At 42.1% G+C, this 24,742-nt stretch overlaps 1 protein-coding gene across 2 annotated transcripts; it reads right to left on the bottom strand.

Annotated features, from left to right (window-relative positions):
* On the bottom strand, positions 602 to 21,058 carry RBM34 (RNA binding motif protein 34). Of its 2 annotated transcripts, XM_005670960.3 has the most exons (11): positions 20,910 to 21,058; positions 20,625 to 20,799; positions 20,289 to 20,425; positions 13,757 to 13,976; positions 11,874 to 11,933; positions 8,143 to 8,186; positions 6,112 to 6,195; positions 5,901 to 5,964; positions 3,295 to 3,334; positions 2,954 to 3,072; positions 602 to 941 (listed from the first exon to the last, which is right to left on the bottom strand). In XM_005670960.3, exons 1-11 carry the CDS (start codon positions 20,960 to 20,962, stop codon positions 663 to 665), a joined length of 1,275 nt encoding a protein of 424 aa, XP_005671017.1. In that variant the 5' UTR covers positions 20,963 to 21,058; the 3' UTR covers positions 602 to 662. The 2 variants fall into 2 exon arrangements, with proteins under 2 accessions (XP_005671017.1, XP_020929752.1); XM_021074093.1 differs by lacking the exon at positions 11,874 to 11,933.

The following is a 24,742-nucleotide window of genomic DNA, read 5'->3' as shown; positions in this document are numbered from 1 at the left end:
CTGTGGCTGTGGTGTAGGCTGGCGGCTATAGCTCTGATTAGACCCCTAGCCTGGGAGCCTCCATATGCCATGGGTGTGGCCCAAGTAAAGAACAAAACAAAACAAAACAAAACAAAATTAAAAGTATTTTCAATTTTTTTTTTTTTTTGGCTGCCCCACAGCATATGGAGTTCCTGGGCCAGGGACCAGATCTGAGCCACAGTTGGGACCTAAGCCCCAGGTGCAACAATGATGGATCCTTAACCCGCTGTGCCTGGCAGGGGATTGAACCTGCATCCCAGTGCTCCCAAGACACTGCGGATCTGCTGCGCCACAGTGGGAACTCCCGCTCTTTTAAATTTAGTCTCATCCCAGGTAATTCTTAAAATAACTGTCTGGTGTTAATTATATATTTCTAACATGCTAAAATAATGCACAATCATTAACATTCTAAATGTTCACCTTGAATCTAAATCTCTCATACCATCAGCAGTATTTCACGATGACTAACCTGCCCACATCTTAAACAAATTCTTCAAAGGTACTATTAACAATGTGAATAACTGAAAAAGTGTCCATGTTGCCTACACACCATGCATAAAAAACCCTGAAATGTGATACATTGATTTATCCACACTTTTTTATTATCCAATAGTCAGTGGAAAAAAAAAAGCTTCACATTGCTACTTCTGATTTTTCTGTCTCTTAAATCGTCCACTTTTCTTCTGTCCTTTCTTTTTCTTCTTAATAAGAACAGCTTTTTCTCCAACATATAAACTTTTAGAACGTTGCACATTTTTTGAAGGAAAATTAAGTCCATCCTTAGATTTATTGACATTCTTCAAACCAGGATTTGAATTTTGTTTTAATTTTTCTTTATGAATGGAACGCATGACTCTCAGTTTTCTTCCCATCAGTTCAGAATTATTTAATTTCAGAGCAAGATGAACAGCATCTGTATTCTGCAATAAAAATCAATATATTAAATTTTCACCAGAAAGGCATCTGCAAAGAACTAGTAAAATTGCATATTGCAACTTTCATGGATTAGAACAACTTTCAAGGCTGCATATAGAAACCCCTCTCATTTCCACAGCCAAGAAGCCCAATCCCAAGTATTTAGCACGTGTGCTTGCAGGGTTTTTTTTGTGGAGGGGGGTGCTGCACCCACGGCATACAGAAGTTCCCAGGCCAGGGATGAAACCCACACCACAGCAACCACCAAAGCCACTGCTGTGACAATACCATATCCTTAACCTGCTAGACCACCAGAGAACTCCTGTGCTTGTAGTTTTAATCATGCTCATCAGTTTTTCCTCAGGACAGCATTCAAGCTGCCTTGCCAAATAATCAGATAAGCCACAAGAGGCTTCGTTTTTCTCAATGTAAAGGGAAGTTTCAACTAAAGAGACTAGTCTTGTGCAATCTTTCAAACAATGAACTGCCTCCTCACAGGCATTTCCTGCAAAAGCCCCTGCTATATTAGTTAATTCGAGAGCATGGAACTCTACTACATTTCTTGCGATGTTGGGCTAGGTGCCTTATAGGGTTCTATTTAGATCCAAAATTCTATTATTCTTTATTCTAATGATGAACCACTAAAATGCTAACAGCCTGAATATTCATGACATGTTTGTTAAAGGATTTGATAAACTTCAAAAGTCAGAAGAAAGAGAGCAGAGAAAACAGTCAAAGGCAGTAATATAATTACAGTAAGGATGAAAGCATCAGGCTGTGACCCCCTTTTTCAAAAGCCATCTGGTAATTCATACCAAGAGCCTTAAATTATGACCACATAGTAATAACCCACGGGGGAGCTTTACGGAAGAAGTAATCAAAAAATCTAGGCGAACATTTGTAGGAAGAAACATAACCACTCCAATTTCATTATTACAGGGAAAAAGGGAATGCTGCAAATGTGCAACATTTGGGAAACATTTGGGAAAAGACGATATAAATTATGTTACATTGCTCTGTGGAACATGCTTCATTACAGAAAACAACATAAAGCAGATTGCAGAATTTCAAGTTCACAAATAAGCTCAACTAGGAGTTCCCATCGTGGCTCAGGGGTTAACGAGCCCAACTAGTATCCATGAGGACTCGGGTTCGATCAGGGTTGGGCATCAGGCATTGCCTCGAGCTGTGGTGTATGTCACAGATGTGCCTTAGTCTGGCGTTGCTGTGGCTGTAGTGTAGGCCAGCAGCTATAGCTCTAATTAGGCCCCTACCCTGGGAACCTCTATATGCCTTGGGTGCCCCCCGCCAAAAAAAACCCAAAGAAACAAAACATTTAAGTTCAACTATAAGAAAGGCAGCCTAGGTAAAATCTGAAAGGAAATGCGTCAATGGGTTGTGTGGGAAGAAAAACCTCAGTGGCATCAGGTAGTATGTGTATCCCGATAATGTTAGGCATGAGACACTGATTAACACTTAGTGAATTCAATTTTGTACAGAGACTGAGTGAACAGTCAATTCTTTTCTCCATTTTGTAGAGGTGGAGATTCAGAGATTTTTTTTTTTCCTCTTTCTTGGCCGCTCCACAGTATATGGAGTTCCCAGTCAGGGATCGGATCTGAGCCACAGCTTGACTATACTGCAGCTGTGGCAGCGCCAGATCCTTAACCCACTGTGCCGGGCCAGGGATTGAACCTGCCCTGTTCGATCCTGGCCCTGTAAAGATGCCACTGATCCAGCTGCGCCACAGCAGGGACTCCGAGATTCAGATATTTCATGCCTTTAATACCCAGTATCTAAAACATTCTTTAATAACAATATGGAGAAAGAGAGAATTAGAACATTCTGGTTGGATGCAGTTACAGGTATGGTACTCTATTTTGGCAGGTTATGAATTCAGTTGCCTTAGGGTGGAATTTGAGGGCAACAGTGATAGTTACATCTGCAAAACAGGACAGAACTGACAGCCTCTCCCAGCATATTTCAAAGGACAGTGACGATGCATTCACCTCCGTACCTCAAAGAGCACGTAGCCAAACCCTCTGCCAACTCCTGTCACTGGATCTCGCACGATCCTTACAGCCACAACGCTCCCACAGTCCAGAAAGTGTTTCTCAACAGCAGATTCTTCAACTTCTAGAAGCAAATTCAACCAAAGTGGAGGTGAGGACTTGGCATCACCTTAGAAAGCTGGAGACGTCTGATAACACAGCAAGGGTAGCACAACCTCGTGATATTAGTCAAGTGACACACTACGTTTTTTCAGGTTAGAGTTAAGGCAAAACATTAGGTTCCTACTCCGATGTTATGTGCATTACTTTAACGACAAACATTGGTACTTTGTTTTGACAAACTTACTGTATGGGAGATTCCCCACGAACACTGATCTCTTGTCCCTCTGAAACACAAATTAAATTAAAAAAATTAAACAAGCCAAATTAATAAAAATCACTATGGAACAGAAAATAGAGGTCATCCTAAAGTCACACCTTCTCTCATTCCAAGTATTTGACTGGTCTCTGTCCTGATTTCACCACACACTAAGCCCGTTTGACTCCATTTCTTCCATCCTCTCAATGGAATGGGAGTGAGCCCAGGGGGTTGTGGTTTTTGGCTCACAGCTGGCACAGACATGTGGCAGTGCTCAAGAAATGCATGCTAGGGGTTCCCATCATGGTGCAGCAGAAATGAATCCAACTACTATCCATGAGGATGCCGGTTCAATCCCTGGCCTTGGTCAATGGGTCAGGAACCCAGCATTGCATGAGCTGTGCCGTAGGTCACAGACGCAGCTTGGATCCCACGTTGCTATGGCTGTGGCATAGGGCAGCAGCTGCAGCTCCAATTTGACCCCTAGCCTGGGAACTTCCATATGCTGTGGGGTTCGGACCCAAAAAGCAAAAAAAAAAAAAAAAAAAAAAAAAAAAAAAGCTATACTGGGGGTGGGCAAACTTTTTCTGTAAAAGGCCAGAAAGCAAATACTTTAGGCTTTGTGGGCCATATGGTCTCTGTGGTACCTATCTGCTTCTGCTGTGACAGCACAGTAACACGTAACTAATGGGTGCAGTTGGGTGGCGATAAGACTTTAGTGATAGAAGCAAGCAGCAAACAGATTTGGCTCTCAGGCCAGTCTGCTGACCCTGTGCAAGCCCCACGTCAAAGCCAGGGCTATCTGCCAGGCCCTGGTTAACTAGTTGCCTGGAAACCAACAGCTATGCACTTGGTTTCAGTAGTGAGCTCCTACAACTCATACCTTTTCCTGCTTCTCCAACAGCCGCTCTTACTGCAGCCCTGCCTCACCCCCTACCCACTAATAACTCTTTCAAGCTCATGCCAACACTCTGGCAAATCAGACTCTGGTCTCCACCACGTATTTGGTTCAAAGTTCTTTGTCAGGATAACATGACTCACCTTGCAAGACTGGAAGAACCCCTGTTCTCTCAGAAACCCTCTGTCCCTTCTTGCTGGCAACCCCAAGTCAAGTGCCCCATTCCTGAGCTGACAAAGTATCCTGTGCTTAACATAGAACAGTGCCAGGACCAGCCCATCTGCTCATGTTTATCTTTACACCGAGAGCTCCTAGGGAACTGAGACTATGTCTCATCACTAACTGCCTGACACTGAGTAGGGACTCAGAAACTGCTGAATAAATAATTTAACTTGGTTATTACATTATTTTCTTTTTAGGGCTGCACCTGCGGCATATGGAAGTTCCCAGGCTAGGGGTAGAATCAGAGCTGCAGCTGCTGGCCTGTGCCACAGCCACAGCAACACTGGATCTGAGCCACCTCTGTGACCTACACCACAGCTTGTGGCAACACCAGATCCTTAACCCACTGATCAAGGCCAGGGATTGAACCCGCATCCTCATGGATCCTAGTCAAGTTTGTTAACCGCTTCATGGATCCTAGTGGGGTTCGTTAACTGCTGAGTCACGAAGATAACTCCTAGTTGTGCTTCTTTGATGTCAAAATTCCTGATCTATAATCCTAGGATCAATTTTACTCAAGCAGTTCATTTTAGGTAGGGTCATGTTTAGGGTCATGAGAGATGGATCTGCCTGGTTCTGAATTTTAGACACCCTCTAAATATGCATTAAGTTCAAATCATATTCACTCTTAAACTTATCACACCCTAGAACAGTATAGATCCTTGGGATATGCCAATACCTAAGACAAAAAAGCCTTCCCTGTTAGGTTTTTTTTAAGCAGCTGTCTTGTAGCTCTTCTCCACAGATCCAACATGTAATTGTAAGAGTAAAGGAAACCACATAGTTATTCTATGAGGCATTTCCAATGATGTAGGTTTACAGAAAAAGCCCCATCGGGATAGATCTCAACTCCCACTTTTATTATTCCTTGGCCGTGCCCGTAGCATGTGGAAGTTCCCAGGCTAAGGAATGAACCGGCACTATAGCTGACCCGAGGTGATGCAGTGACAATGCTGGATCCTTAACCCGCCGAGCCACAAGAGACCTCCCAGATGATCTCTAATGTACTTCAGGCCTTACTTTCTACAATTATGATTATTTGGACTAATATAGGGTGAAAACCACTTTCCCCCCCATTTCCTTCTTCGGCCACCCTGAGGCACATGGAGTTGCTGGGCCAGAGATGAGATCCGAGCAGCAGTTGTGACCTGTGCCGCAGCTGCAGCAACCCCAGATTCTTAATCCACTGCGTTAGGCAGGGAGGGAACCTATGTCCTAGCACTGCAGACTCCGCTGATCCCGCAGTGCCAGAGTAGGAACTCTGGAAACCACATTCTTGATGCTAATGCTGACTTAAACCCTTGGCCACCCTAAGGAATCAACACTGGGACCACAGAAGGCAAAGGCAGTTTCCTCTGTGCCTCCCACATGCTCCCCGCCGACCCCAATTCTCTACTCAGTGCAAGGTCAGAAGAAAACCTTTCTCTCTACACGATTCCAGCTAAGTTTTTTAGACAACTCAATAACAACTTACAGATGAGGTCTCAGATGCAAGATCCACTCTAATACGAAATCCATCTGCAATTTGGGCCCCATTTCTGTTACAAATAGGAAGGGAAAATAGCTGTGAAAAGTGAGCACTGAGTTACTGGAATATTTGCTCTCAAGTGAAACCAAATAATAAAGCATGGACTCAAACACACTTAAAGACAATAATTCTGTTCAAACCTCAGAGATGAAATTACCTTTCCAATGCTTTTGCAGCAGCACTCTCATCCTTAAACACAACGTAAGCATTAATATTTTTCTGATCTGGATGAATTTTACGTCTATGCCAAAAAAAAAAAAAAAAAAAAAAGAAGAAGAAGAAAAAAAAAGACAATGTAAAATTTGTTCATCTCAAAGTCACTCAAATAAATATACTTTTTTTTTCACTCTCAATCAACACATATGACAGGAATACTGGGGGGAGTTTCTATAACCACTATGGAAAATAGTATGGAGGGTCCTCAAAAAACTAAAAATAGGTCTACCATAGATCCAGCAATCCCACTCCTGGGTATCTATCCAGATAAAATCATAATTCAAAAAGATACATGCACCCCAATGTTCACTGCAGCACTATTCACAATAGTCAAGATATGGAAGCAAACTAAATGTCCATTAACAGAGGAATGGATATAGAAGATGTGGTCCATATATATAATGGAATAATACTCAGCCATAAAAAGAAGGAAATAATGCCATTTGTAGCAACATGGATGGACTTAGAAATTATCATACTAAGTGAAGTTAGACAGGGAAAGACTAATTGCTTATCGTATGATATCATTTACATGTGGAATCTAAAAAAAGGAGACAAATGAACTTAATTGCAGAACAAAGACAGACTCACAGACTTTGAAAAATTTATGGCTACCATGGGGACAGATGGGTGGGGGAGGGATGAACTACGAGTTTGGGACACTGAGTTTGCACACTGAGGTATACGGAATAAGTGGCCAACAAGGACCTGTGTATAGCACAGAGAACTGTGCCCAATATTCTATGATAATCTACGTGGGGAAAGAATCTGAAAGAGAATGGATGTGTTTACATGTATAACTGAAACACTTTGTTGTATAGCAGAAATTACTACAGCTTGTCAGTCAACTATACTTCAATAAAACTTAAAAGAATGAATTCCTAGGGAGAGTTTCATCTCTTTTAACCCAGGAGTTCCTGTTGTGGCTCAGTGGTTAGCAAATCCGACTAGGAACCACGAGGTTGCAGGTTTGATCCCTGGCCTTGCTCAGTGGGTTAAGGATCCAGCATTGCCGTGAGCTGTGGTGTAGGCTGCAGACATGGCTCGGATCTTGTGTTGCTGTGGCTCTGGCGTAGGCCAGCGGCTACAGCTCCGATTGGATCCCTAGCCTGGGAACCGCCATATGCCACGGGAACAGCCCAAGAAATGGCAAAAAGACAAAAAAAACCCTGTGCCAGAGCAGGAGGCCCACCTGTGCAACCCCACAATGCTGTAAATTATCACCTCAGTTGCAACTCTATGTCACACACACACATACACAAATGTACTTGAAATTTCTCACAGCACATTTCCTATTCAGTTATTTTTTAATTCTTTCTGTGACTCTACAATTTATGTTAAGGCTTGAAGACAAACATCTGACAAATTTACATTATTACAGATACAAGAAAACAATAAAGCATAATGTTTTCTCCAAATATAAAAACCTATAAGGTTAAGAAAAGATCTTGGTACAAAAAAAAAAAGAAAAGATCTTGGAGTTCCCACTGTGGCACAATGGGATTGGCAACATCTCTGCAGTGCCAGGATGCAGGTTTGATCCCCAGCCCAGCACAGTGGGTTAAAAGATCTGGCATTGCAGCAGCTGTGGTGTTAAGTTGCAACTGTGACTTGGATCTGATCCCTGGCCAGGAACTCCACATGCCGCAGGGTGGCCAAAAAAAGGGTGGGGGGGGATGATCTCAATTTTAACCAAAATGGAAGAGTTTAAGACTACTCCCTTCCTCCTTTTTTGTTTTTTTTGTTTGTTTGTTTTTGCTTTTTAGGGCCATACTCGTGGCATATGGAGGTTCCCAGGCTAGGGGTCGAATCAGAGCTACAGCTGTTGGCCTATACCACGGCTCACGGCAACACCGGATCCTTAACCCACAGAGCAAGACCAGGGATCAAACCCACAACCTCATGGTTCCTAGTCGGATTCGTTTCTGCTGGGCTGCAACAGTAACTCCCCTTCCTCTAATTATAAACTTACTTTATTGCTGCCAGCTTTTTGGATAAAGTTCCTTCTGCTGGAATCTTTTAAGAGAAAAAAAAAAGGTATTAAAAAAATTCATTATTTGAATTATTTCAAATTAATTATATTTTAACTAATCAAATTCTAAATCTCTAACTATGCTATGTGATTAAAAACATTCTAAGGAAAGACTGAATAAGAAACAACTGTCCTAATGTTACACGAACAGGACCTGGTGGCTCAGGACAGATGTTTCCAATGACAGTGCCATATTCAGATTTAACATGCAGTGACTCTCAATCTAGGCAAAAGCAACAGATGACTCAAAGAGGTCTCTGGTCATGAGGAGACAATGATATTGAAGACACACATGAAACATGTTAAGGAAAATTGTTTCATAAAACGAGCAAGAAAAAAAGTATTTTATATTGTATAGCTATATGAATTTAAATATATCTAAATTTTAAATAATATAAGATGTATTACTTCACCCATATCTATAAGAGTTTATAATATGCCAGTTAGTAAACACGAAAACAAAAACAAAACACCCTTCAGTATCTATAATTGGACAAATAAGAGAATCCCCTTTATCCTCAAGGTCATTTATTTTTGGTCACATATAGTATCTAAGAGCGAAGGGGGCAGGTAGGGAAAGCTTTATGGAGAAGGTGTAAATTCAGGTCATCAACTGTGACTGTCAACAACGTGTGCTAATACACCAGGTACTGGGAACACAAAGGTGAAAAGATTCAGACTCTGCTAGTTCACAGCCCAGGGGTGCCGACAAGCCAATGTCATTTAGGGCAGTTATAATAAACCTCTGGAAAGCTTACCTCTTTCTTAGTCATTTGATAGTTTATATAGTAAAACTAAGAAATTTGAGCTATTCTCATTCTCTTGCTCAAACTAACATACTGTTAAGCTTTCAAAATGTACAATGTGCATCAAAATGTACAAAATGTGCAAATGACTGAGAAAACATTAGGTGTGAGAAATGCCCAGGTGAATAATCAACATGTGAATGCCTGTCATCAAAACACATCAATTGGGTACCTTCTAGAAGCTCTCAAGGACCTGTGTCCTGCTGTTGAAGATATGAATAAGTAAGAATAACAGAAGGCGATAAAACACAGAAAGAATTCAGAGGAAAAAAATACCACTTAATGGTATGAAGTATCAGAAAGGCTTGAATAAGTGACATTTTAACTGCCTAATGAAAAATACATATGATCTTGACATCTTAAAAATGAGACTTTAAGAAGGATTTCCAGAATATATATACAATGAAATATTACTGTAAAAAAAAAAAAGGAAATCTTGCCATTTGCAATAACATGGATGGACACTGAGAATATTACACTAAGTGAAATAAGTCAAAGACAGATGCTGTATGATGTCACTTACATATGGGATTTAAAAAACAAATAAAACTCAGAGATACAGAGGACAGACTGGCGGTTACCAGAGGAGAAAAGACTTGAGAGGGGTGAAGTGGGTAAAGGGGTCACTTGTATGGGGACAGATAGACCGATCATGGTGACTACTTTGTAATGTATGCAAAGACTGAACTGTTATGCTGAACACTTGAAACTAATATAATGTTATATGCCAACTTTACCTCAGTTAAAAAAAAAAAAAATGAACTGAGCAAAAGGACAGGGGTGAGAAAGCACAAGCCTACAACTGGCAAAGAGGGCAACTCCCAGGCTGCAGGACAGGCACATGTGGACGAATGCAGGGCCTCAGGGCCACTCTGTGTAGACTGTCAGGCACAGACCTAAGGACACTGGCAACTAGGAAAACAAAAAGCTTTCAGGCAACTCCATACATGTTTGATGTGCAGATGTTGGTGACCCAGGACAAACATGGTATCTGTGATTCCAGATTCTAGTCTGGTGGGGCAGACGAACGGGGTGACATCCACAGAGCAGTGTCATAAAGACTGTCAATGACAAATGGGGGTGCTGTGGGGTGAATCAGGGCAGGCCCCCCAAAGGCAACACCAGGCCGAAATAGAAGTGTGTGTGATGTTCATGGGAATGGAGAGGGAGGGAGGAATTTCGGGCAGGAGTTCCAGGAAGAAGTACTGTAGGTAGATGAAACTGACAGCAGTATGTTGGATGAATTTGAGGCAGACTGAAAGCAGGAACTGTAATAGGCCTCTGCAACTATTCTGACAAGAGGTAGGGGAAACTCAGGTGGAAAGAAAGAAAAAGGAATGACTCATCTTGGGAAGAAACCACGGTTGAAAAATGGGCAGGGATGACAAACAACAGGTTGGGTGGGCTAAGGGAAAGATTCAAGGGTCTGCAGTCTGAGTGGCACTAAATAATACAGAAAATCAGCATGCAGCACAGCCTGGGGAGGGGGGAACTGATGGGCTGAAAATGGGTGCTGGGAGGACATCCAAGTGGATGTGTCAGGCAAGGATCTGATAAGAGGAAATGGAACTCAGAAGGGCAGACAAAATATACATGTGAGAAACAGGAGTTCCCGTTGCGGCTCAGCAGTCACGAACCCGCTAGTAACCATGAGGATGTAGGCTTGATCCCTGGCCTTACTCAGTGGGTTAGGGATCCAGCATTGCCATGAGCCACAGTGCAGACTGCATATGTGGCTTGGATGCCACATTACTGTGGCTGTGGCGTATGGTGGCAGCTGCAGCTTCGATTCAACCCCTAGCCTGGGAACTTCCAAATGCCACGAGTGTGTCCCCCCCACCCCAAAAAGAAAAAGTTAGAAACGAACACCATGATGAAAATTATGGAGACTGTGTCAAAACCTCAGGAAATGTCTACTTTTAGAGAACTGGGCAGTTTTGCCCTCTGAGGACACTTGGCAATGCCTGGAGATATTTTTGGTTGCTATAACTGGGCAAGGAAGATGTTACCAGCATCTCGAAGGCAGACGGCAAGGACGCTCTCCAACATACTATATTGCGAGGGGCAGCCTCTAACAACAGGGAATTATCCAATACAAAACGTCAATAGTATCAAGGTTGAGGAACCCATTTTTTTTTTAATTTTTAATTTTTGGCCATGTCCATGGCACGTGGAAGTTCTTGGGCCAGGGATGGAACCCAAGCCACTGAAGTGATAACATGGGATCCTTACCTGCTGAGCTACCAGGGAACTCCTGAGAAACCCCATTTTAGAGAATCACATTGAGAAAGAGCAGTTTGAAACAAGGAAGAAACATTTCCTATATTCTAACACATATTGATTACATTTAAAAAATATATGAATGATGCTTATTCATGCTCTAATTTACATGGCTATAAATGCCTTACAGAGTGCTCAGCTGGTAAAATTAGATACTATTTACTTTCATAAAGTTTTAACATTAAATTAAAAAATACCTTGTCTTTCTACGTCAGAGCATAAGTACTGCTCTGCAGAGTCATGCAACGCCCCCATATGAACATTTATGATTCCAGAAAACTACTCAATAGGTATTAATGTTTCCAGCTACTCAACTGACATAGCAAACAAATGTCACCCATCCACCTTCCAAATTACATTTAATAAGGATATCATTTTACTATGTGAACTCATTAAATTATTTAACAAAGTCCGAGTCAGCAATTGATACTAAGCATGATTCTTCTTTGGGGCTAGATAGAAGCCTCTTCATTCCAAAAGATAAAGCAAGGGTTCTTCCATCTCACTAACGCCAACACATAAGTGTGATTTAAAAGGCATACATTTTAAGATTATGCAATTTTAAGGGGGGGTGGGGTGACATACCAGAGAACGAAATCGTACAGATTCTATTTGTCCATACTCTTTAAAAAATGACTTCAGTTTCTAAAATAGAAGATAATAATTTTAAAATGTATATATCTTTATCTATATACATACACACATACATACATACACACATTTTAGTCCACTTTCAGAACATGAAATAAGTGCCACAAAAAAATTAAGTTAATCTGATAACCTTTTCCTGCTATGTTTGAAGAATATTTCTGGGGAAGTATGACTATTCAGTTGGAAGACAAAAAAATTTTACTGAAACTTATTTAAAAAGAAAGCAATTCAGGGAGTTCCCATCATGGTGCAGTGGTTAACAAATCCAACTAGGAACCATGAGGTTGTGGGTTCGATCCCTGGCCTTGCTCAGTGGGTTAAGGATCCAGTGTTGCTGTGAGCTGTGGTGTAGGCCGGCAGCTGCAGCTCTAATTAGACCCCTAGCCTGGGAACCTCCATATTTCCATATGCTTCAGTGCAGCCCTAGAAAAGACAAAAAGACAACAACAACAAAAAAGCAATTCAAGTTCATGTTAGTATTCATGAGGTACACATTTTTGTCTTTCACATTTTTATAATCTTTATCACATGTAAACTAAGACTGTATGTTCTATAGATTCTCTCATATTTTCACATTGGCTTATTTAAACCAGACATGGATTTTAAGGATGCTTAAGTCACTATGAGAAATTACCCAGTCGTCTGAAACTAAGACCAATGGACTAAAGAAAAAAATCTGAGGATGATTTTTATATATTATTCTTAGGTCTGGTTCAGGATGTAAAAAATATATATGTTTTACAGTTTGCACAGTAATTTCTATTAGCAATTTTAATTCAAAAATAATTTATTCAATGTGTAAAGCACCACAAACACTCCTGTCATTTGAGTCCTTAAAATCTAATAGGAAGATAAGTAACCAAAACCATGCTACAAAGTAAAATGGATTGTGTTTTATAAAATAGTCAGAAATCAGGAGTTCCTGTTGTGGGGCAGCGGAAATGAATCTGACTAGGATCCATGAGGATGCAGGTTCGATCCCTGGCCTCAGTCAGTGGGTTAAGGATCCGCCATTGCCATGAGCTGTGGTGTAGCCACAGATGAGGCTCCCGTTGCTGTGGCTGTGGTGTAGGCCAGCAGCTACAGCTCTGATTCGACCCCTAGCCTGGGAGCCTCCATATGCCATGGGTGCAGCCCTAAAAAAAAAAAAAAGAAAAAAAGAAAAAAAGAAAAAAAAAATCAAATGGTAGGAGACTAAAGGGCAAAAGCAAAAGGAAGAAAGTTTCTTGTACTGTTTTGTTTTTAAGAAAGTGGAATTTAAATTGTTCTTCAAAAGATGAGCAGGATTTTGACCCAAGGGACTGCCACCAAGGTGACTAACATATGAACACACAGAAAGCAAAGGGTGTGTTTTGGTTTGGTGAACCCCACATAACGGAGGAAGCCTAACACATATTTATTCATTTACACAATAAATATTCATCAAGCCTCTACTATGCACCAGGTACTACTTCAAGGGCTAGGGATAGAGCAGTGAAGAAAAGAAATAAATACCCCTGTGCATGTGGAGTTTCTGTTCTCCACAGAGCATACGGCATAGAGAGTGGCGTACAGCAGAAGATAAGGCTGGAAAAAAACCCACAGGGAGGCCACTGCAATAGTTCAAGTAAGATTTGTGAAAGCCTGAATTAGGGCAGTGACACAGGAATGGAAAGAGTGCAGTCCTAGAATCAATCTACAGAATGTTTTATGTAGACATTTATAAAGAAGTTATACATTAACGACTTGTTATGTACTTATTCAATAAAGTGACAATAAACAGAATTACGCATCATTAATTTCTCAGAATACTTACAACGGACAGACTACACACTCACCTTCTTATTACAGGTGACTGGCAAATTCCCAACAAACACAGTTCTCTCATTCTTTAATCTCTCTTCTTCTTTGTTGGTTTGGATTTTCCTTCTTGGATTTACAACTGTCTGATCTACATCATCAAGTGCTATTGTAACACCAGATTGAGAATTTTTCCTTTTCTGTCCTTGTTTCTGGCGAATTTCTTCTTCTAAATCAGCACTTGCTAAAGCATTTTCTCTTTTTAAATCAAAAAAAGAGAGAAAAGAGTCATGAAAGTCAGGTCAGCATGTGACAAAGCATGGTGACTAGAAATACTTCCACTTACTTCTGGCTTTCCTCAATATAAACTTAACCATTCACATATATATCTATATGTAAACAGCACTATCAAAAAGTAATTGGGGAGTTCCCGTCGTGGCGCAGTGGTTAGCAAATCCAACTACGAACCATGAGGCTGTGGGTTCGATCCTTGGCCTCACCCAGTGGGTTAAGGATCTGGTGTTGCCGTGAGCTGCAGTGTAGGCTGAAGACATGGCTCAGATCCTGAGTGGCTGTGGTTGTGGCATACGCCGGTGGCTACAGCTTCGACTGGACCTCTAGCTTGGGAACCTCCATATGCTGTGGGTGCAGCCCTAAAAAGACAAATAGACCAAAAAAAAAAAAGTAACTGGTATCTTTAGGAAACTCAAGAGTTAGAAAAAAAGGTCAATTTTTAAAAATACGTTAAACCTGCCAGGTAATAACAGAGCAACAAAAACTCATCTAAACAGAAATTGGTTCATTTAAAGCTTCTGGAGGCTTAGTTTACATTCTACCAATGCTCAATTTCATTCTCTGCTCTAGAATTCTCAGGTTACTGCTGCAACTCCAGGAAGTCTATAAAGGTTAATATGCTGGAAAAATATTTAACTTTGTAAAAGCAACCTAGCAATAGGAGAAACCAGATTTCCTACTTCGCATTGTTCTGCTGTATTTAAAGGACTGCTTGTCAGAAATAAATTCTGAAATGCCAATATAGAAAGTACTGGTGGAGTTCCCATCGTGGCTCAGCAGAAATGAATCTGATTAGCATCCATGAAGACGCAGGTTCAATTTCTGGCCTCGTTCAGTGGGTTAAGCATCCAGTGTTGCAGTGAGCTGGGTGTAGGTCACAGATCAGGCTCAGATCTGGCATTGTTGTGGCTGTGGTGTAGGCCAGCAGCTACAGCTCCAATTCGACCCCTGGGCTGGGAACCTCCATATGCCATGGGTGCAGCCCTAAAAAAAAAAAAAAAGAAAAAAAGAAAAAAAAATCAAATGGTAGGAGACTAAAGGGCAAAAGCAAAAAGAAGAAAGTTTCTTGTATTGTACTGTTTCTTGTACTGGGTGCGGCCCTAAAAAGACAGACAGACAGACAGAAAGAAAGGATAGGTGCACAAAGACGAAAAGAGAACTGGACCAAGAACTTAAGGTGTGAGGGGAGAAAATGGACAGTATGAGTCTTAAAACTATCTATTCTTTCATTCAATAAATATTTACCATTCAGTTTCTACTCAGTTCTAGCCTCTGGGGATACAAAGATAGATACTGTTAAAAGCCTTCCAACAGTGTAGTCTCTGAAGAGATAGGCAAGGCTTACCATAAAATAGTAACATTTATAATACATGCATGGTATAGAAACATAAAAGAAACAAGAAAGGCTCTCAGAGGAAGAAAGGCAGTATATGGCACATGGTCAGTCCTCAGTAATTGTTGACCAGGATCACCCCTCTACTAAACCCGAAGCTCCACTAAGGACAGGGTCCACAGCCAAGAGGTTCACTATGGTATGTAAAGTACCTAGCAGGATTGAAAGGAAATGAGACAGTACAGTAAGGTGGGAATCAGGTCAAGAAGGACCGTGCCTGTTTTGCCAAAGCGCTTAGACTTTGTGTTCTTTTTATGGCTGCCCTTGTGGTACATGGAAGTTCCCAGGCTAGGGGTTGAATGGGAGACGCAGCTGCCGGCCTACATCACAACGACAGCAACACAGGATTCGAGCAGTGTCTGTGACCTACATCATAGCTCATGGCAAAGCCAGCTCCTTAACCCACTGAGTGAGGCCAGGAATCAAACCAGCATCCTCATGGATACTAGTTGGATTCTTAATCCAGTGAGTCACAACAGAAACTCCTTCTTTCATTGGCTGCACCCACAACACATGGAAGTTTCCTGGGCCAGAGACTGAATCTAAGCCACAGCTGAGCCCTACGCCACAGCTGCAGTCAACACTGGATCCTTTAACCCACTGGGCTGGGCTGGGGATCAAATCCCTGCCTCTGCAGTTGGATTCTTAACCCACTGCATCATAGCAGGAACTCCTTTTTTTTTTTTTTTTTAATCGAATAGTGCTTAGATTTTTATCCCACAGAAGATGGGAAGCCCCTGAAAATTCTGAGAGTGCCTAAAGAAGGTCACGTGGGCGGCAGAGCAAAAGATACTTATGAAAGGGACAAGACTGGATAGGGAAGACCAGTAAGTAGACAGTTGCAACTGCAAGGATCTCAGAAGACAACCTACTAACCAGAGCAAGGGAGAGGTGGAAAGGGGAAGCAGATTAAAGAGAGAATGAAAAGAGAGCATCATCAGGACTTGCCAATGATTAGATATGCAGGGGAAACAGTGAGTCTAAGATGACTCCAGTCACAGGCTCAGGCAACTGGAAGGCTGATAGTACCATTCATGCAGAGGATCAGGTCTGGTGAGGACAATGAGCTCAGTTTGAAGCATCCCAAATTTGTCATGTATATGAATATATAAGTGCAGATGCCATCAGACAAACAGATATACAAGTCTGGAGACCAGAAGAGAGATCAGAGTGTTGGAGTCACAGGGACACCCCAGAATGAAGGGTGCAAAAAAAAAAAACGCCATGAGAATATGACCAAGAACAGAATCCTGAGGGAAATCAACAATTAAGGAGTGATCAGAAGGAAAGGTGCAAGAGGAGAATTGGAAGAGACTAAGAATCTAATAGCTTCGAGAAGAAAAGCACCCATGTGAAATGTAACAGAGAGAACTCATACACAAAGGCTACACTGTATGCCATGTACTAGATATGGCATGTAGGTCAGGATAGTTTCCCTAAGCACTGTTTCAGAAGTTTTTTTTTTTTGTCTTTTTGCCTTTTCTTGAACTGCTCCTGCGGCATATGGAGGTTCCCAGGCTAGGGGTCGAATCGGAGCTGTAGCCACTGGCCTACACCAGAGCCACAGCAACACAGGATCAGAGCCTCGTCTGCAACCTACATCACAGCTCACTGCAACGCCGGATCCTTTAACCCACTGAGCAAGGCCAGGGATCGAACGTCATGGTTCCTAGTCGGATTCGATAACCACTGAGCCACGACGGGAACTCCTGTTTCAGAAGTTTGATCAGATCAAGTAGAAACAGACATAACAAGGCAAAAGATTCTCTGACATCAATCATATAAATGTTTTCTTAGGTCACCCAAGGCAATAGAAATAAAAACAAAAATAAACCAATGGGACCTAATTAAGCTTAAAAGCTTTTGCACAGCAAAGGAAACCATTATTAAAAAAAAAAAAAAAAAAAAAGGAGTTCCCATCGTGGCGCAGTGGTTAACGAATCCGACTAGGAACCATGAGGTTGCGGGTTCAGTCCCTGCCCTTGCTCAGTGGGTTAACGATCCGGCGTTGCCGTGAGCTGTGGTGTAGGTTGCAGACGCGGCTCGGATCCCGCGTTGCTGTGGCTCTGGCGTAGGCTGGTGGCTACAGCTCCGATTCGACCCCTAGCCTGGGAACCTCCATATGCCGCGGGAGCGGCCCAAGAAAAAGCAACAACAACAACAACAAAACAACAACAAAAAAGACAAAAAGGCAAAAAAAAAAAAAAAAAAAAAAAAGGACAACCTACTATGGGAGAAAATAAATAGTTTCAAACGATGCAACTGACAAGGGCAGGTATCACCTCCAAAATATACAAACAACTCACACAACTCAACAGCAAAAAAAACAAACAACTCAATTGAAAAATGGGCAGGAGACCTAAACAGACATTCCTCCAAAGAAGATATATGGAGGGCCAACAGGCACATGAAAAAATGCTCAACATTGCAATAATTATTAGAGAAATGCAAACCAAAAATACAATGAGGTACCATTTCACACCAGTCAGAATGGCCATCATTGGTAAGTCTACAAATAACAACTGCTGGAGAGGGTGTGGAGAAAAGGGAACCCTCCTACCTTGGTGGGAATGTAGACTGGTACAACCACTATGGAAATGAGTATGGAAGTATCTCAGAAAACTAAATATAGAACTACCATATGACCCAGCAATCCCACTCCTGGGCATACATCCAGACAGAACTTTCATTGAAAAAGGTACATGTACCCCTATGTTCATTGCAGCACTATTCGCAATAGCCAAGACATGGAAACAACCTAAATGTCCAATGAGAGATGAATGGATAAGAAGGTGTGGTACATAAACACAATGGAATACTATTGAGCCACAAAAAATAATAATGTCATTTGCAGCAACATGGATGGAACTAGAGACTCACATACTAAGTGAAGAAAGTCAGAAAGAGAAACACAAATGCCATATGACATCACTTATACCTGGAATCTAATATGTGGCACAAATGAACCTTTCCAGAGAAAAGAAACAAACTCATGGACATGGAGAACAGACTGGTGGTTGCCAAGAGGGACGGAGTGGGAGGGACTGGGAGCTTGGGGTTTGTAGATGCAAACGATTGCACCTGCAGTAAATAAGCAATGAGATCCTGCAAAAAGTGTGTGTGTGTGTGTGTGTGTGTGTGTGTGTGTGTGTGTGTGTGTGTGTGTGTGTGTGTGTGTGTGTGTGTGTGTGTAACTGTGTCACTTTGCTGTACAGCAGAAAATGACAGACCATTGTAAATCAATTATAATAAAATTTTAGGAAAAAAAAACCAAACACAACAAACAACCAGAATGCAAGTAAACGCAAGGAAGAGAAAAATTGATCAAAAAAGGAAGCGAGCATCAAGCATAGACACTACTGTGAACAGTGTTTTGTTCTGTTGAATTTCCTTTTTTTTTTTTTTTTTCCTCTTTTTCAGGGCCACACCACCCACAGCATATGGAATTTCTCAGGATAGAAGCTGAATCAGAGCTGTATCTGCCAGCCTACACCACTGCCACAGCAGCTCAGGATCCAAGCCTCATCTGTGACTGACTACAGTTCAAGGCAACACCAGATCCCTAACCCACTGAGTGAGGCCAGGGATCGAACCCACATCCTCATGGATACTAGTCCAGTTCATTAATGCTGAGCCACGACGGGAACTCCGAATTTCTTTTTTAAAGGTGAGAATCTTGAGGAGTTCCTTGGTGGTTTAAGTGGGTCAAGGATTCCATGTTGTGGCTTGGGTCACTGCTGTAGCGCCGAGGGCTCGATTCCTGGCCCGGGAACTTCCACATGCCATGCTACAGGTGTAGCCTAAATAAATAAATTAATTAATTAATTAAAGATGAAAATCCTGGGCAGACAGATCAAATATACAAAAGAAACAAATATATATCCATGGATATGGATATACATATATATATATATATCTATATCTGAGGGCATAATCCCTAGAGTCAGAAGAGGTATGTGGTATATACAAACAGCACAGGAGACTAATCTTGGATGAGGAGGAAGACATCCTTTTCTGAAAGGAAATTGAGGATGTGCACAGCTGCATTAACTAAGAGGATCAAAAATAGTAGTTCGCAACTATTAGGGGTTAATAGGAAACAAGATCACCTGCCAAGAGAGAGCAGAAATATAAGGGGCTTGAAGAGCAGTGGCCAGATAGACTGAAGAAAGTTAACTAGGAACCTGTAATGGTACTGCTATTTGGATCTCAATTTAAATAAACTGTTAAAAAAAAAAAAAAGTTAAGCTAAAAGGGGAAATTTAATCTTTGATTAAGTTTAAGAAAATCAAACTCATTTTTTATATACATGCTGAAATGTTCACAGATGAAACATAAGTCTTAGGTTTGCTTCCAAATAATGAAGGGGATATAAAAAGGGTAAAGAAAAAACAAGATTGGGCAAATATTAACTGCTGATGCTGGGTACATGAGGTTGTTTATCCTTTTCAACTTTTTTTTTTTTTTTTTTTTTTTTCCTTTTAGGGCCGTACCCACAGCATACAGAAGTTCACAGGCTAGGGCTCTAATCCCAGCGGTAGCCGCCGGCCTACGCCACAGCCACAGCCACGCCAGATCCGAGCCGTGCCTGCGACCTACACCACAGCTCACAGCAACGCCGGATCCTTAACTCACTGAGCAAGGCCAGGGATTGAACCCTCAACCTCATAGTTCCTAGTTAGATTCGTTAACCACTGCGCCACAACAGGAACTCCTGGGAACTCCCTCCTTTTCAACTTTTAAATATGTATGAGACTTTTTATAATAGAAAAAAATTTAAATTAGAACTATGAAGTGACCAAAAAAAATGAATATTGCAGGTGTAAGAATCTCAGTATCTTCACCATCTAATTTCTTTAGCATCAACTAAGAATTTTACCAACCTGTTTGCCAACTTTTTGTCTGCATCAGAAAGTTTCTTCTTCACTTTCACTGTTTTTGCAGGTTCTTGTAAAAGTGGTCTTTGAATTTGGGATGAACGTGCTTCCTCCTCATCCTGTTTCCTTTTTTTGGTGGTCTCCTTTCAAAAGGTTGAAGTTACGTTTCAGACCTCATCCTTTAATAATTCAGTGGTCTTTCTAAATCAGTATTTTTTTTCTCTCCCACAATAAAAGGTTACTTAATTCTCTCTTCCCCATTTTAGAAAGCATGCTCAGTAAGGTAGCTGCTTGCTTTAAAGTTGTTCTAATGGCCTTTCCGAGTGGAACCCAGTGACTTACTTTAGGCAGAGGCACGTACAGGGGTTGAAGCTGAGGCTCCAAAGAGCTGAAGAGGGAAGCCAGCCGGCCGGCGCTGCCTCCGGAGGGCCTCTTGCCTTGGGATAAACTGTTGGCGACTTGTCCAATCAGATAGCCTCCGGCCAGATTCCCACGACTGCCGCCGTCCACGTTCTCTCTAGACACGGACGCCAGAGACTCAGCGACCCTACGCCACGCCCCACTGCCTCGCGCCCCGACTCCCGAACGCACGCTCCTGCCTAGGCAGACTAGCCACGCGCCACTCACCCCTCCTGCGCGCTCTGCTTTTTCTTCCGCTTGTTCTTCCCTTCCGGCGCCATTCTTACCCGAAAGCTCCCAGACCGCTGCAACAGGCTAGGCCGCACTTCCGGGTCCCTGCCCCTGCGCACTCGGAGCCACGCCCCTTCCGCCCCGGAGTCTCTGTGCGGGCGCTGGGGCGGAGACAGCGGGTGAGGGGGCGGAGATAATGCGTGGGGGCGGAGATAGCGGGAGGACTGGGGCGTGGCTTCTGCCTAACCCTAACTCAAGGGTTAGGGTTAGGGTAGTTTGTACCTCGCTGATTGAGGGGGACCTAGTCTTAGGAGGTTAGGAAGACTTCCCAGAGTAGTTGGGGCTTGAAGTATGACAATCATTCATGTTGGGAGTGGGGTGTCAACCCAAGCCGAGGGAGAAAACATGAAAAATCTGAGTTAAGAGGAGGGAGAGAAGTTTGTCAGGAAATGAGGTTACAGCGAAGTATGTCACACACCATCAACTGGTGAATCCACGTGAAGATACATGGGACTCCTTCATACTACTCTTGCAGCCTTTCTAAAATTTGACATGATTTTGGAGTTTCGGTTGTGGCTCAGAAGATTAAGAATCAGACTAGTATCCATGAGGATGCAGGTTTGATCCCTGGCCTTGCTCAGTGAGTTAAGGATCCATCATTACTCTGAGCTGTAGTGTAGGTTGCAGATGCGGTTCAGATCCGCCTTGCTATGGCAGTAGGCCGGCAGCTGCAGCTCGGAGTTGACCCCTAGCCTGGGAACTTACGTATGCCTCAGGTTCGGCCCTGAGGGGCAAAATAAATGAATAAATAAATTTTGACATTATTTCAAATAAAGTTAAAAACAAATCTTCGGAGAGCACAGCTCTAACTGCTCTGTGCTTATTTTACCTAGAAAAGAAGATGGATGGCTTTTAAAACTATATTGTTTTTTCAGCCTATCTTCCCAGACTCTTCTCCCTCCAAGGCCCCAAAGCCTGCCTTTACCACAGTCTCGTTGTTCCTTCACCTTGCCATTCCTTCTTATTCTTGCTATTCTTTCCCCCACAATCATCCTCCTCTTTACCCCTCGTTTTCACCTGCAAAACTGTACCCATCCTTCAAGGCCCAGCTCACAGGAAAATTTCTCTTTTTAACACTAGAGCTGTAATGGTCTCTCTAGATGTAAATGGATGTCTAATTCATCCTGTATTCTGTATCCCTATTCACCGTACTTAGCGAATATGTGGTAAATTGACTTTTTTGGCTGCACCCCAGGGCACCTGGAAGTTCCTGTGCCAGGGATTGAACTCTTGCCACAGCACCTACCAGAGCCAATAGCAGTGATGCCGGATTCTTAACCTGCTGAGCCCAAGAATACTCCCAACTCTGACTTTTAAGTAAAAAAGGTAAATATTAGATTTTCATTAGATAAATCATTGAGTAGTTTTGGTGGTAAGATAGGATTTGACTTTGAATCCTTGGGAGCAGACTTGTTATTTTTGGAGAGCTGCTTAACAGAAGTCACTGGGAATATATGTGACATTTTAGGGTCCACATCAGACACCGTGATGAGGAAAAAAAAAAAAAAAAAGAAGCAGTTTATTCAATTGCTTGGCCCTGGGTTTGAGTGCCTTATTTTGGATTTCTATAACTGTGACCATGTGGTATCTCACAAACATGAGAAAAACCCAACAGTCCCTATCTGCATGTATCCTATACTGTCCAATGAAGACAGTCTTTCAGAATGTCTTATCCCATTCCTTCCGGACTCTCCCTAACTTTAATCCAAGAATCACTTCCTCTCTGGACCACTGCCACCTCATTGAATCTGGCCCTCCAGACTCTGGGCAAACTAGCCTACCCATTCCATTTCCAAATGAATCTCACTTAAGTGCTAATTTAAGGTTTGCATCTCCTCTATGTCACCATCACATCAGAATTCATGTTTCTTGTACCCTCTACACTGCCCTCTTTTTTTTTGTCTGTCTTTTCTAGGGCCACACTTACGGCATATGGAGTTTCCCAGGCTAGGGGTCGAATTGGAGCTGTAGCCACTGGCCTACACCAAAGCCACAGCAACCCAAGATCTGAGCCGCATCTGCAACCTACACCACAGCTCAAAACAACGCCGGATCCTTAACCCACTGAGCAAGGCCAGGGATCGAACCTGAAACCTCACCGATTTGTCAACCACCGAGCCACGACAGGAACTCCCTACACTGCCCTCTTTAAACTCTTATGCACGTGTTTTCTTCAACAAATTTACTGATTAATTTTATCATGTCTTATATATATTACTTCCACAACCAAACCATGAAACTATTTCTCTGGAAGAATACACCTCGTACAAACGAACCCCAACATATGGTGTTAGACAAAAACCCCTAATGAGAGTTCCCTGGTGGTCTAGTGGTTAAGATTTGGTGCTTTTCCTCTGGGAACTGAGATCCCACATCAAGCTGCTGCACTCTGCAGCTAAAAAAAAAAAAAAAAAAAAAAATCCCTAAACATCTAAATGAAAGATGGAGAAATGGACCTACAAAGAATGAAAGACAACACACACCTCTCGAGAAAAATAATAAGTGTGAAAGAGGCCGTGCTTGGAGTTAGCTAAAAAATAATCCCCACCGCTATTAGGAACTTATTTTTTTTTTTTTTAACAATTTAGAGATCACTAACCCTTCCAAAGCATTTCTTAATTAATTAATTAGTTTTTTGCTTTTTAGGACTGCACCTGAGGCATATGGAGGTTCCCAGGCTAAGGGTCAAATTGGAGCTGTAGCTGCAGGCCTATGCCACAGCTCACATGCTGGATCCTTAACCCACTGATCGAGGCCAGGGATCAAACCTGCATCCTCATGGACGCTAGTCAGACTTGTTAACCACTGAGCAATGACGGGAACTCCAAGTTTCTTAAATTTATAAGGGCTCTTTTCATAGAAAAATACTTTTTGTAAAAAAATATTAGGGGTTTCATGAAATCTCTTCCACCTTCTCCAATCTCCCCAAGTTTGTTTTTCTTCTTTTTTCAAAGCCACACCCAGCATATGGAAGTTCCCAGGCTAGGGGTCAAATTGGAGCTGCGCCCGCCAGCCTATGCCACAGCCACAGCAATACAGAATCTGAGCTGAGATGAGACCTACACTATAGCTGGTGGCAAAGCCAGATTCTTAACCCACTGATTGAGGCCAGGGATTGAACCCATATCCTCATGGATACTTGTTGGGTTCATTAACTGCTAAGCCACGATGGAACTCCTCCTCAAGTTATTAAAATTAACAGGACCTCAACCCTCAGGTTATTTCAGTAGGAAAAAAAAGGCTTTAAAGAACACTGAAAAAAAAAAAAGATACCATCTTAATTTTATCATAGGTTGTAAACTATCTTGTTTGACAAACTAGTTTGATAAAATGTAGTTTAAGTGACCAGGGGAAGACTTAAATCAAATTCCAGTAATCTCACAAAATTCTCAAACTTTCTGGACAAGCTGGGAAAAAGGGAGAAATAGGCAGGAAAGAGGGCAGAAAAGCCCACAGGATAAACCTTAATTCTAACAAAGTTTGGGATCACTCTCCTTTGGAGCACTGTTTCTGTAACACACCAAGTCGGTAACCAAGTCGGGAGTTCCTTCAAAAACTGTTTCATGATCAGGTAACAGCAGGCTAAAGGACGCTGATATTTCTCCATAGAGTTTTTAATATGCTAACAGACTGAAGCTCTGAGAAAGTAATGCACTATAAACAGCATTTCCAGAAAATATAATAAATTCTCAGAGTATTTCTTTTTTTTTTCTTTTGGTCTTTGTAGGGCCACACCTGCAGCATATGGAGGTTCCCAAGCTAGGGGCTGA

The sequence above is a fragment of the Sus scrofa genome, chromosome 14 (assembly GCF_000003025.6).
Source record: "Sus scrofa isolate TJ Tabasco breed Duroc chromosome 14, Sscrofa11.1, whole genome shotgun sequence".
Classification (NCBI taxonomy): Eukaryota; Metazoa; Chordata; class Mammalia; order Artiodactyla; family Suidae; genus Sus; species Sus scrofa.
The sequence above is the reverse complement of the archived record's forward strand: the minus strand, read 5'-3'. Positions and strand labels throughout refer to the sequence as shown.